This window comes from Leopardus geoffroyi, chromosome D1, assembly GCF_018350155.1.
Source record: "Leopardus geoffroyi isolate Oge1 chromosome D1, O.geoffroyi_Oge1_pat1.0, whole genome shotgun sequence".
Classification (NCBI taxonomy): Eukaryota; Metazoa; Chordata; class Mammalia; order Carnivora; family Felidae; genus Leopardus; species Leopardus geoffroyi.
In genome coordinates, this window is record NC_059329.1 from 58,061,894 (window position 1) to 58,075,771 (window position 13,878).

Genomic DNA, 13,878 nt, shown 5'->3' on the forward strand with positions numbered 1-13,878 from the left:
TACTAAAGTTTTCTTTGTTTTCCCTCCATATAATTCCTGTTATTTGTATGCCGCATCTCCTGGATTAATCTTAAAGACTCCTCAAATTATCTAGTGTCCATCTCTTAGCTTTTTGCTGTGCTGTCTGGAACATTTCCTTAATATCTTCCAATTCTTTTTTCTTTTCTTTTTTCTTCAGGTTTTATCTTTAAGTAATCTCTATGCCCAGTGTGGGGCTTGAACTCATGACTCTGAGATCAAGAGTCATATGCTCTTCTGACTGCCCCTCTTTTATTGTATTTTTAAAGTTTGGTTGTTATAATTTTAACTTCTAAGAAAGCCTGTTTTTGTTTGTGTTCCTTTTTTAAAAATGTGATCTTGGGGTACCTTGGTGGCTCAGTCGGTTAAGTGTCAGACTTCAGCTCGGGTCATGATCTCGAAGTCCGCGAATTCGAGCCCTGTATCTGGCTCTGTGCTGACAGCTCAGAGCCTGGAGCCTGCTTCAGATTCTGTGTCTCCCTCTGTCTCTGCTCCTCCCCCACTCATGTTCTGTCTCTCTGTCTCTCTGTCTCTGTCTCTGTCTCTCAAAGATGAATAAACATTAAAAATTTTTTTATATGATCTTGTTCTTCTTTCATAAATGCAATAGCTTTTCTCTCATCATAGACTTTCGTACTTATTTCTTGCTGGTTTATTTGTTTTATTTTCTTTGTTTCATATTGGAGACTTTTATCAAGTATATGGGAAACCTTTAAGGTTTGTTCAGTTTTAATAGCAGACATCAAACTAATTGGAAGGTCAATGTGAGGAGGTAGCATTTACTGATTAGAAGGGTTCATTATAGAATGATTTAGTGGTCAAACAGCTTTTAAAAATTTTTTTAAATGTTTATCTATTTTTGAGAGAGAGAGAGAGCACGTAAGCAGGGAGGGGCAGAGGGACAGGGAGACAGTGGATCAGAAGCAGGGTCTGTGCTGACAGCAGACAGCCCGATGTGGGGCTTGAACTCATGAACCATGAGATCTGACCTGAGCTGAAGTTGGACGCTTAACCGACTGAGCCACCCAGGTGCCCCTCACCTGGCCTTTTTTTTTTTTTTTTTTTTTACCGAAGTTACCCCCATATTCAAAATTTACAGGTCTTTTTTTCTGGGATGTTTCAGCTTATCTTTCAGTCTTTTGGGGAGGGCATATAAAACACTGCCAGTGTTATGAACGGGGCATGGGGAGAGACCTTTGGTTATCAATTCCCCTATCTTCTGGTGGCACCTTACCCTAGCACTCCACTATGCCTGGTTATCTGAGCCTAGTACTCCTAGTACACCGTGCCTGGTTATAGAGCCCCTTGTGTTTAATTCTTCCATAGACGCAGATGGGTTCATGACTACTATTTATGTAGTCTTTGATACAATTCCCTTGGTTTTGGCCCCATTCCTTACCCCTACCTTCTGTAGTACTTGGTACTTCACATTCTTGAACCTTTCTGGGGTTCTGTTTGGTTACTTGACTTGCTTCTTGTTACTTTCTCCTTCAGGGAGCCCTTTCTACGCTCTGTTTAGTCAGTTACTGCTGTTCTATCTTTGTCTCCCAACTTAAAATATTACGGCTCTGGGTTACAGAGAGCCAGAGTTTGCATTTTTATTTTTTATTTTTGTTTTAGAACAATTCCAGAAAAGGAAGGAAGCAGAAACATCTTTAATCTCTCATCCTGTAACTGGAAGTTAGTTTAATTTTCCCAAGTGATGTTGTGGCTTCTTATCTCACTGGATAGTTTCAGCTAGCTATATCAGCCACATCACTGGATGTAATGACTTCGTAAAATAAATAAACTGAATAGATAATAAATACATAAATTAAATAAATTAATTAAATTAAATAAAAATAAGTCCTAGTCACTTTGTGCTATTCAAAAATCGGGAGAAATGTTCACAAAAAGATGGCTTCTCTTGGCTTCTTAGGCAAGTTACAATTTGGCTGTACAGTCTGTTGGCATTTTAGTGCAAACAGTATTGGTCCCACTTTTCTGTCCTAAGATGCTCTGTTCTTTACATAAACAGCAGTAGAAGCAGTTGTTCTCTTCTACTCTGAGAGTGATTATCTCTTAGTGGTAACTGGAGTGATTCATTCTCCTATACATCTTAGAGGAGACTTTATTATCTGTGGGGGATACAGTGTGGGGAGAGGAGAGCTCTAGCAATGTGTCAGGTATTACACATTCTGGACTGGCATAAAAAGAAGCAACCTCTTCCCCCACTGCAATTTTAAATCCTGGAAGTAACACCCCACATCTAAGGCTGTGAGAAATCACATTATTCATAACAAGGACCATGATTCACATGAACGGAACAAAATGGAATTATCAAAAATAGATTCTGTAGATTAGTCTGTAGCAAAAATATCTTCTGACTTAGCTTATGAATTGGCTATAATCACAGGAAGGATGATTCCATTGAGGTTTTACCACCTTCTCCTCCACCTTGACTGAATAACCTTTATACTTCTCCCATGGCACATCTTTGTAGGTCAGGGTATTTGGAAAACTGATTTTGACATGACGCCTCCCTCCTCTTTTTTTTTTTTCTCATAGTCTTTAAAAAAAAAATGAGACTCACTTAAAACATACTTTGTGTTAATTCTACTCGTTTCATTGGTCACCTTGAATTATTGAGCATTTTTCATTTTTATGCTTTCTATATTGACCCACTATTATTTTTAGCAGTGATGATTATGATAACCTGCAGAGTGGGCTAGAAGGGCTTCACATTTGATGGAATTTGAATTCCTGCCAGAGCTATTATTTGTTTCAAATATGAACAATATGATTACAGTCCTTTTACCTGGGCAGTTTTCTACTTCTATTGATTTCCTGCCTCTCCAAGATTAATAAATTCTTTTTATGGAGTAGTAAACAGAAAAGGGCAGTTCCTTTTGATAACTATCACTGTATTATGTATACACACACACACAGTATTGCATAACTGATGCTCAAGGAATTGTGTGAGATGTTTTAAGAGATCTGAAGATGAGAATGTCAGATGCTTTCAGCTGCAAGTAACAATGATGAAGACATCTGAAGACATTATTAAATACAAAGACATTTGTTGTTTTGCTAAAAAGATATCCAGAGGAAGGCCATTTCCTGGATTGGTACAATGGCTCAATGATGCTTTTAGCTCCGCCATCAACAATGGGTTGGGTTTTTTCTTAATGCTCTAGATATCATGTCCTTATATAATCACATCTAATGGCAGAAGAATGGCAGTTTTTCCTCATCTACCTCTTTTTTTTTGAGGACTTTTTTTAAAGTTTATTTATTCATTTTGAGAGAGAGCATGGGGGAGAGACAGAGAAACAGGGAGAGGAGAAGCCCAAGCAGTCTCGGCGCTGTCAGCTCAGAGCCCAACTCCAGGCTGGAACCTATGGACCGAACCATGAGATCATGATCTGAGTGGAAAACTTCACTGACTGAACCATCCAGGTGCCTCTAATGATCGCTTTAAAATTGTTTAAAGAAAACCGTTCCAGATAGTTTTGATTTGGAGCTGCCAAAGCTGTCCTCTCTCGTTGTCCCAAATTTTTAGTCACAAATCTGTTCTGAGCATCTTTTTCGTAAGTGGTGTTAAGGAATGTAGTATTGGGGCGCCTGGGTGGCGCAGTCGGTTAAGCGTCCGACTTCAGCCAGGTCACGATCTCGTGGTCCGTGAGTTCGAGCCCCGTGTCAGGCTCTGGGCTGATGGCTCAGAGCCTAGAGCCTGTTTCGGATTCTGTGTCTCCCTCTCTCTCTGCCCCTCCCCCGTTCATGCTCTGTCTCTCTGTGTCCCAAAAATAAATAAAAATGTTGAAGAAAAAAAAAAATTAAAAAAAAAAAAAAAAAAAAAAGGAATGTAGTATCAATTTACATAGTGTGATTTTTTTTTTCAAGTCGGCGCCACACCCAGCATGGAGTCCATCGCAGGGCTTGAACTCACAACCTGGAGATCAAGACTTGAGCTGAGATCAAGAGTCAGACACTTAACCAACTGAGCCACTTAGGCGTCCTTACATAATGTGATTTTAGGTGATGTTCTCTTCCTCCAAAATGCTCTCGCCCTTCCATCTTCACATGCCCAAATCTCATTCATCCTTTAATGAAAGCTAAAAATAATGCCTCCCATTTATTTCATTTATTCAGCAAATAACTGTCACATGCTTACTATGTCAAGCACTCTGCAAGTGTTGGGTATACAAGACATGAGCTCTGACGTCATGGAGCTTACAGTCAGGTGGGGAACACTGACAATTAACAATAACAATTAAGTGATAGGGAAGAATAAGGTACAAGAAGAGGACAGGTAGAAGTATTTACACTGTTGGTGGGGATGGAGCAGACAGAGAATTCTTCTTGAAGACTTTTGAAAGATGATACCTAAAGGATGAGTAGGAATTGGAGAGAGAAAGGGAGGGGAAAGTGTTTATGGTAAGGAGAAGAGTGCATAAGAAATCATGGAGCAGAAAGTGTTGGTGAAAGCACTCTGGAAAAAGGCCTCTTTAATTCCTCCTCCCTGCCCACCCCCGCAAGTAACTTTCCATTTGATGAACCCCATGCACTTGATATATAATTTTTAGACCATAAGATCTCTGAAGGCAATACATATGACTTATACACAGAACTGGATAAATATGAGTGCAACTTCAGAGAAGAGTGAGGCTGTGTATGTGTCAATGCAAAATGCTAGCTTAAATATTGAAACAGCTAAGGGAAGAGGTGGATTATACCACATCTCTCTTCAAAATGATAAGAAAAGCATCACCTGTCTAGGTGACTACAGGGACCAGGGAGGCAACAGGGAGGAATTGATTCATAAAGTTCTGGAGGAATTACAAAGTAATTATAGCTCCAATCCTCAGATGTTACTTTAAAAGCTATTTCAGGAAATATAATGAAAACCTGGTACCCATCAGGAAGAAAAAATAGCCACTCACTTATGTTTGCAAGAGGTTTTCTTTTTGAATATTCTCTTGGTGTGGGCTGCTCTTGGTGTGTGCCACGGTTCTGGGTTACTGGTGGGGAGGGCCCAACCAGACCTGACAAGCTACTTTTAAATCAAATATTAAAAAAAAACAGCAACACACAAAACACAAATGTCCATACCATGACTTGGGTTTTTATCATTTATTTTCCACTTCATTAAAAACATTTTTTTTAACGTTTATTTATTATTGACAGACACAGAAAGACAGAGCATGAGCAGGGGAGGGGCTGAGAGACGGGGAGACACAGAATCTGAAGCAGGCTCCAGGCTCTGAGCTGTCGGCACAGAGCCTGGCGCAGGGCTCAAAATCACAGACTGTGAGATCATGACCTGAGCCGAAGTCAGATGCTTAACCAACTGAGCCACCCAGGCACCCAATTTTCCACTTCATTTTAGAGGTGTGTTCCAAAATCCTTTTGCCACTTGGCTGTGAGGAACCAAAAGTGAGTAAATTTTGATAGGGAAGGAGGTTTGGAGATACAGCTATTGTCTTGATAGGCCAGAATAGACAGTATTTTGAGTTCTCATAGAAAGCCCCCCTTAATTTATGTCTCTCCTTAATTCTAGTTCAGCAATTCATCACTGAGTTTGAGATGGTGCTTGTTTGATCCTGTAAGATTTTATTTCATTGTTAACTTGGGAAGTATTTTTGATAGTTTTTTCTTTAAAGTAATCTCTACTCCCAATATTGGGCTTGAGCTCACAGCTCGAGATCAAGAGTTGCATGCTTTATTGAATGAATCAGCCAGGTTATCACTCCCCATTTTTTTTTTTAATGTGTATTTATTTTGAGAGACAGAGAGAGACAGACAGAGTGCAAGCAGGGGAGGAGAAGAGAGAAAGGGAGACACAGAATCCGAAACAGGCTCCAGGCTCTGAGCTGTCAGCACAAAGCCTGACGTGGGGCTTGAACTCATGAACCATGAGATCATGACCTGAGCCGAAGTCAGACGCTTAACCAAGTGAGCCACCTCAGCACTCCTTCCACGTTTTTTTGATACTAGTTTTTTAAAAGTGTCCTCCTCGAGGACAGAGATTACATTTTTGGATGCTGTCCCATAGTGTGGTGAGGTGTGGATGCTGAATTCTTTAATTCGGTGATTCTTAACTTTTTGTTTATGTTTTATTAATATACTTTATTTTTTTAGGTTTTTAATTTACAGAAAAACCTAGCAGTCCCCATATAAACTCTCCTTCACCAGTTACCTTTATTATTAATATCTTATATTAGTATGAAACATTTGTTATAATTAATGAACCAGTATTGATACACTGTAATTAACCAAAGTCCATATTTATTCAGATTTATTTTAGTTTTTGCCTAAAGTCCTTTTTCTCTCCCAGGATCCCATTCAGCTTAAAAGCCTATGCCGAGTTGTCCTGTTACTTACATCTACATTATACCTAGTTGTCGGGTCTCCTGAGGTTCTTCTTGGCTGTCACATTAACCTTCATTTTTTGAGTCATAAACTGGATTGAAAATCTGATGAAAGCTATGGATCCTCTCCACAGAAAAATGCACCTGCTTCAGAGGTCTAATTTAAGGGAGGTCCATCCATAACTGATTCAGAAACCTAGCTTCAGGAGGAAAAGGTGATCTTTAAAATATTTCTTCCCTCACACTCAGGCTCAAGGTCAGGCTCTACCTCTACTTTGTTGTGTGACCTTTTTGCATAGCCGTTTTCCTACTTGGACCTCAGTTTCACCATCTGTGAAATGAAGGGTTTGATTTACATGATGTCTAAATCCTTTTCTAGCACAGTGGAAGGTGGGCGTCACCCACAAAGGAACAAAGGCTGTTAACAGACCAAGCCAGGTCAGGGAAGTGGAATGGCTTATCAATAATGAGGTCGCAGAGGTTCAATGGGGGAAAAAGACATAACCTAGGTTCCACTTTATGGCTTCGTGGATTTTGTAAGTCATTTCCTTCCTCTGAGGTTCAATTTCCTCATCTGCAAAAATGTAGAGGCTCTGCTTCTGGTAGTTATGAAACTCCTGGGAGCAACAGTGAGGAATTATGATAAGAAAAAAAAAATGGAGTAGGTGGGTGGGTGCACGGGTGAAGGGCAGATTTAAGGAATACGAGGCAGGGCTGAGGGTTCTGGAGAAGAGAAACACAGTAGACACCTTAGGGATCTCACACCACACTCGCACTGTGCTGGGGTCAATTCAACCTAGGTGCCGGCCCCGCCTCCTCCCTCCCCACGCTTCCCCTCCCCTCCGTCTGCGACGCGCCACACTTCGCATGGTAGTCACCGTGAGTCGCTTTCCATCGAGCTAGGGCCGCGCGCGTTCTCGCGCCGCCACCTCACTGCCATCTCTGCCCGCCTTTGGCTCCTTCCGATTGGCTCTCACGTTAGTGACGTACATGCTCCTTATTCTACCCCCGTCACTTCCCCAGGGTTCCGCCCCGCCTCCCCCTTACTTCTCCCGATTGGCGTGGCAACCTAACCTGCCCTGGTCTCCGCTGTGAAGGAGAAGCCGGGAGAGCAGGCTAAACCAGGAAGGCGCTGGCTTGTGGCGCGCACGCGCACGCACGCACGCCGGCGGCCGGAGGGGCGGCACGCTCGCGCCCGGGCTCGCTGCGCGCCGCGCCAGAGGCTCGCGCACTCAGCAGGTTGGGCTGCGGCGGCGGCAGCTGTGGGAGCTGAGGCGCAGCGCGTGAGAGGTCCCAGACGTGTCTGCGGCTCCGGTTCCGCCACCTTCCTCTTCTCTCACCCCAGTCTCGGTGCCGGGTGCTGAGAAGGGAACGGCGCTAGCCTTGGTAACTTAGAGCCCACCCTTGGCTGCTTCCGACACCGCCATCCTTCCTTTCCCAGCCGCGGGCCTCTCGGTGCTAAGGCGACTCTGCGGGGAGGCGGCGGCGACGGCTGCCTGTCTGTGGGGAGGAGTCCTGCCCTCCAGTCTTGCTCCGCCGCCGGGCCCTGCAGGGTCCAAGAGAGCTCGGCGCCGGTCCTTCCTCTCACCTTTTTCGTCAGCCGATTGGTGCAGCGTCGGTCCGAGAGGTCTCTGGGCTGAGGCGGCGGCAGCTCCTTCGGCTTCATCATGTCCGCGGGCGGAGACTTCGGGAATCCGCTGAGGAAATTCAAGCTGGTGTTCCTGGGGGAGCAGAGCGGTGAGTGCGCGGCTCCCCCACTCCTGGCAGCTGGCCGCGGCTTCCCTGCACCGCCCCCAGTGCGGCCCTTCTGTCCGCGAAGGCTCTCTCTACCGGCCTCGCGTTTACGCTCGGTGGTAACCCCCAGCCCTGCCCGGTGTTTGCTGACCTCTGTTAGCCACCGGCTCCTCTTCGTCTTGATCCGTCGGTCAGATTTTTGACCCTTCCGTCCCCGGTTCAGACGTCTCCTTCCACCCCCCCCCCCCCCCTCGCCGCAGCCCGGGCCTCTCCCGTCGGTCTGCCCCCTCCCCCCAGTCCTCACCCCGCCCAGCCCCAGCCTGCTGTCCATCCCTTTATTCCTCCCGTCTCCGCCGTCTCACCAACCGTAGCCCCCTTCCTTGAGCCCCACCCTTATCTTTGCTTTTATTCCAGTTCGTCAGCTCTGTGAAGGCCCACCCTGGGAAGCCCCACTCCGGGAAGCCCCGCTCCCGGGAACCGACCCTCTTCAACCTTGGACTAGGAGGGTGGGGGGATTAGGGCGTTGTTTTCCTTAGAGGCTTGGCCCTGGGATATGCGGATCTTATGGGAGGTGGGAAATGGGGGGTCGTAGAAATTCTTGGATGGTTTTCCCTTGGGTGGGGAATTAGTTTGGAAGATATATGTCTGAATTGGAGGCGACTTGAGGATGGAGTGGTTGGGGAGTAAGAGGGGTGGTGGCGGCAGTGGTGATTTTTGTTTCTTGGGTTAGGCTGAGGCTTGTTGGAAAACCTCATTTTCTTCCCATGACTTTGAGCCCTGACAATTCTTCTGGCACTGTTGATGCTTTGCCGATCTCTGCCAGATGCTATGTCATGATCGTTTTACTTGGAATTTTTCACATCTCACCTCTCCTCCTCTTTCAACATGAAGCAGTGTCTGATTCTCTTTATGGTGGTGCAAACGGGGATTACCGGGGAAATGTTAATTATTTCATTTCTTCTGAGTGTTTTCAACATATAAATATATTTAGGATTCCTGTGAGAGAAGGCCTGAGAATAGCGAACATCTTTGTTTTGTAGGATTTCCTTAGGGGCTAGGGAGTAATGGAGTAGAGTAGAATAGATTCATCATCTGGTTATCTAAATTAGATTTCAATATGTAATGCCGTTTCGGCTAAATGACCCTTTTATGCTTCATATTCCACAGTATATGATGAGTAGCGTGATCTTACTTACCTGGTCAGGCTTCTGCTGTCGCTTACTTTGTATTACATACAGGATCATAGTTTTGTGATGGCTTTCTCCAAAATAACTTCTTGTGGTGATTCCAATTTTATGCTGAATTATGAAACTTGGCACTCGACAATTTAGAGATTATCATCCTTTTTTGTTTTTCTTACATTTTGCATGACCATCTTTAAAATTCACACATTGAGAGGTTAGTTCCTCCTAAATCATCATTGAGTTACCTGCTAGGTACCTTAGATTAGGCTGTAGGGAAGAAAATTTCTTTTGATTGGAAAGCAGATAACTGATATAAATTCAGAGCTTTTACAACTACCTTGAACTGTTTATACTAATATATGTGGCATTGAAGTAGATTAATGTTAGTTGCAAAATTGCTTCTAGTTGGAGCTGAGAAATCACTTCTCTCTTTTCATATATAATCTTTGTCTCTTCCTTCCTTACCAAGGAAAAGGATAGTCTCCTCTTTGCTTATGAATATTCCTGAAGCATGTATAAACTTGTTTCTTTAAGTAACTTGGTAAGACCTGTGAGCGTGAACCCAGTCTAGGTGTTTTATGGCACTTTTAGGACAATGCCATGTGTAAAATATGGTGTATTCGTCATTATTGATAAATAGGATCTAAAGTGCTTATTGTGCACTCTAGGGATGTTATTGCCGGCCTTATGTTGTGATGAAGAACTATTTAGTTTGCATGAAGAAACCTTTAATCTCTGCCCTAGGAATGTTTTAGTATGAGTAGAGATCATAAGTTCGATATTTAAAGGTTTCCTTTGAATTCCTTGAGTATTTATGTTCTAAATGACATTGCAGAGTTCCGTGGCTTCTCATTTTTTACTTTATTTAAGTCTTGACAATGACCTCCCTGTAGTTCCTGAAGTCATCTTAGATTTTTTTTAATAGACTATTTTTTAGAACAATTTTAGATTTACAGAAAAATTGAGAAGATTGTGAGGAAGGTTCCCATATAGCCCCACCCAGTTTCCCCAGTATTCCTCGGTGTTCTTAACATCTTAAATTAGTATGGTACTTTTTTATAATGAATGAACCAATATTGATGTGTTATTATTAACTAAGTCCATAGTTTATTCAGATTTCTTTTCATCTTTTTTTGTTTCAGGATTCAGTTCAGGATACCACATTACGTTTAGATGTCAGTGTTTCTTTAGGCTCCTCTTAGATATTTTCTAAAGTATTGTATTTACATGCTTTTTAACTCTGGAACTATGGGGTTAATTATCTTTTAAGGCTGCTATAATACTAAGTAATGCCATCCGATAGCTTTGACAGTGAAAGATTGATCTCTGTTTTCCTGGGCTGTGTCTGTAGTTTTCTTATGCATTAGTAAAGGTCTTTGGAGCCCATGTCATCTTGATGTAACTCTTCATGAATTATTTATTTTTAGGTTTTACAGTTCCACAATTCAGCTTTCAAAAACTAATCTGTGGCCAAGCATTTACCACATTTATAATTCTTATTTGTATGTGTGTGTGTGTCTGTTACCCACAGCAGAACGTAAGTCCCATGAAGATTACAACTTATTTTTTTGTTCATTGTATCCCCAGTGCCTAGCATAGCACCAGGCTCGTAGGTACCAGAAATATTTGGTAAATGAATGATGGTTGAATCTACTAGGAATCAAAGCTAGTAGCCTGTATTAGTCTTTGCTGTGGTGGAATCTATGTTTTATTTTTCCCATAGGCACTTGGTAGTTTAACAATAACATTTTATACTTACATTAGTTGATTGTATGCTGGGATACTTTAGATTCTTGGGGTTGGGGAGCAGGGAACCTGCTTTTTTTTTTTTTTTTTTTAATAACTCTTGCCATTTTGCTAAAAAAAATAATAATGAGACCAGGGTTTTGCATTTTTTGGGGGGTACGTTGAGAAAAATTAGTTTTGTTTAGTTAAAGCTATTGTTAAATTGTTTGCTATTAGCGTAGAACCTAAAAGTATGTCAAATGTTATTAAAGATGTGTTCATGGAACTGATTTGGAGTTAAGTAGGCTTCTGTTTAGCTTATCAAAAATAAAGCTTCTGTGCTTTGTAATGAAGATGAGTTGTTTCAGTATATGAAGTGTCAGAGCAAGTTAATGATACTAGTCTTGGTAATCTTTCTAACAAGTCTTAGGGTTTATATTTCAGTAGTATACATGATTTAATAAAGGAATGTTGGAGTATACAATTTACAGCCGAAGTTTCCTTAAGAAATCTCTTTTATTGCTACCTCTGGCTGCCGTCTTGAAATGCTGAGGCACTTTTAGGAATGCATTCATGGTTTATAGTGGAAGATATTACTACAAACAAATGTTACAAATAGGGTTACAAATTAGGAAATATCTCAAGTAGAAGCACATATTTGGCCTAGTGCTGCTTATTTTTTCATTCTATGTTACTCTTTTTACGTCAGGTCTTTTGAATTATAACATGCTAGATAGGGAAAATGTGTCTTTCCATCAGGGATCAGGAGTACTGAACAGTTTAGATTGGCTAGATCAGTGATCTTAAACTTTTCTTCTCAAGATACCATTACCTGTTATGCTTTTACAAATTGTCGAGGCCCCTAAAGAACTGTTCATATGGTTTATATCAATATTTATTGAAAATTAAACAAAGTTTAAAAATACTTAATTAATTTAAAAATAAAAATAAACCCATTACATGAAAGAACTATTTTGCAAACAAAAATTTAGTGAGAGAATGGCATTGTTTTACAAATTTGCAAATCTCTTTAATGTCTTTGACTCATGAGAAAATATCTGGATTCTCAGATCCTTCTCCATTCAATCTATTGTAATGTCACGTGTCATATAGGCTCTGGGAAACTCCACTGTACACTCATGAGAGGACGAGAGTGAAAAAGCCAAATAACAATATTATGAAAATGGTTTGACTCCCAGGAGGGTATTGGACCCTCTACTGAAGAGTCCTGGGGATCCTGGTGGTCAGTAGACCACACTTTGAAAGAACTGCTGGATTAGATGATATTAAGCCATTTGTACCATGAAGCTTCATACTGCAAGTTAGGGCAGTCAAAGAGAATGTTTTCCAGATCTGGTTTTGGAGCCTTAAAACTAAACAGTAGAGCTAGTGATTAAGAGCACAGAGTCTGGGTTTCATATTTTAGCACTGGCCACTGGCTTTGGGCAAATTATTTGACTTCTTTGTGCTTCAATTTCCTTCTCTAAAGGTAATAGGAACTATAATACAGAGTTATTGTGAAGATTAAATTAGTTAATAAATGTGAAGCATTTACAAGAGTTCCTGGCACGTGGGAAGTGCTCAAACTACTTAAAAAAAAATTTTTTTTTAATGTTTATTTTTGAGAGAGAGACAGAACGCTAGCAGGGGAGGGGCAGAGAGAGAGGGAAACACAGAATCTGAAGCAGGCTTCAGCCTCTGAGCTGTCAGCACAGAGCCTGACCTCGAACCCATGAACCAAACCCATGAACCAAACCCATGAACTGCAAGAGCTGAAGTTGGATGCTTAACCTACTGAGCCACCCAGGCACTCCATGCTTGGTAACTATTTTAATTCAACACATGTGCATGTAAAACTATGCTGTCAAGTGATTTGATAGAACATAAGCTTAAATTTACATTTTATCAGGAAAGAAATATTGCATATAATATCTAAAACAATACAGTGCAGCTGCTTAGAAAAATAGAGTTAAAAGGTATAAAGAAGTGACAGGAGCATGGGGTTTCAGGGAAGACACATTATAAATGACTAATAATTTAAGTACTTTGAGCTGAAATTCTTGAATTAGAACATTACAGAATTGGAGGAGACTTTCAGAATTCAGCTAATCCATATCTCTTAGGGCTTTAAACTGGATAACTTTCCCCCCCTCTATTTTTAATAGGTAATACAAACATAAAAAGGTGTACTCTGGGAAAACTTACTACTACCCTTGTTCTGGTAGCTCCTTTCTCTACTCCACCCCCTCCTGCCTTATATATTGTTTGTATATATTGTTTTCTTGTGTATATTCTGGGATTTCTTTATGCAAATACAAGCAAATACGAATATAATTTCTTATTTTCTCTTGTATAAGATGTATCAGACTCTACTCCACACCTTTCTTTTTTTACTTAACAATACATCCTAGAGATCTTTCCATATTATTTGTACATACAAAAACAGCTTTCCATTTCTGTTTTTTGTTTTCCAATAAAATTTTTGTAAGGGGCACCTGGCTTGGTCAATCAGAGGAGCATAGGGACTCTCAGTTCATCTCAGGGTCATAAGTTCAAGCCCCACATTGGGTGTAGAGATAACTTAAATAAATAAAACTTTAAAAAAATATTTTTTATTTTATAATAGTTTTAGGGGTGTCTGGGTGGCTCAGTCCGTTAAGCATCTATCTCTCGATTTTGGCTCAGGTCATGATCTCACAGTTTGTGAGATTGAGCCCCACGTCAGGCTCTGCTACCAGTGCAGAGCCTATTGGGATTCTCTCTCTGCCCCTCCCTAGCTTGTTCTGTCTCTCTTTCTCTCCCCCCCCCCAAATAAATAAATAAATACTTAAAAAATTAGAGTAGTTTTATGTTGACAGAAAAACTGC

General features: G+C 41.3%; 1 protein-coding gene across 2 annotated transcripts in view; it reads left to right on the plus strand.

Moving 5' to 3' along the window:
- Positions 1-6,278: 6,278 nt before the first annotated feature.
- RAB6A (RAB6A, member RAS oncogene family) overlaps positions 6,279-13,878 on the plus strand; it is an 89,190-nt gene continuing 81,590 nt past the window's right edge. For both annotated transcript variants that reach the window (XM_045484077.1, XM_045484076.1), the window contains exon 1: positions 6,279-8,105. In XM_045484077.1, coding sequence (XP_045340033.1) covers positions 8,036-8,105 — 70 coding nt within the window. In that variant the 5' untranslated portion in view covers positions 6,279-8,035. The remainder of the gene's footprint in view (positions 8,106-13,878) is intronic.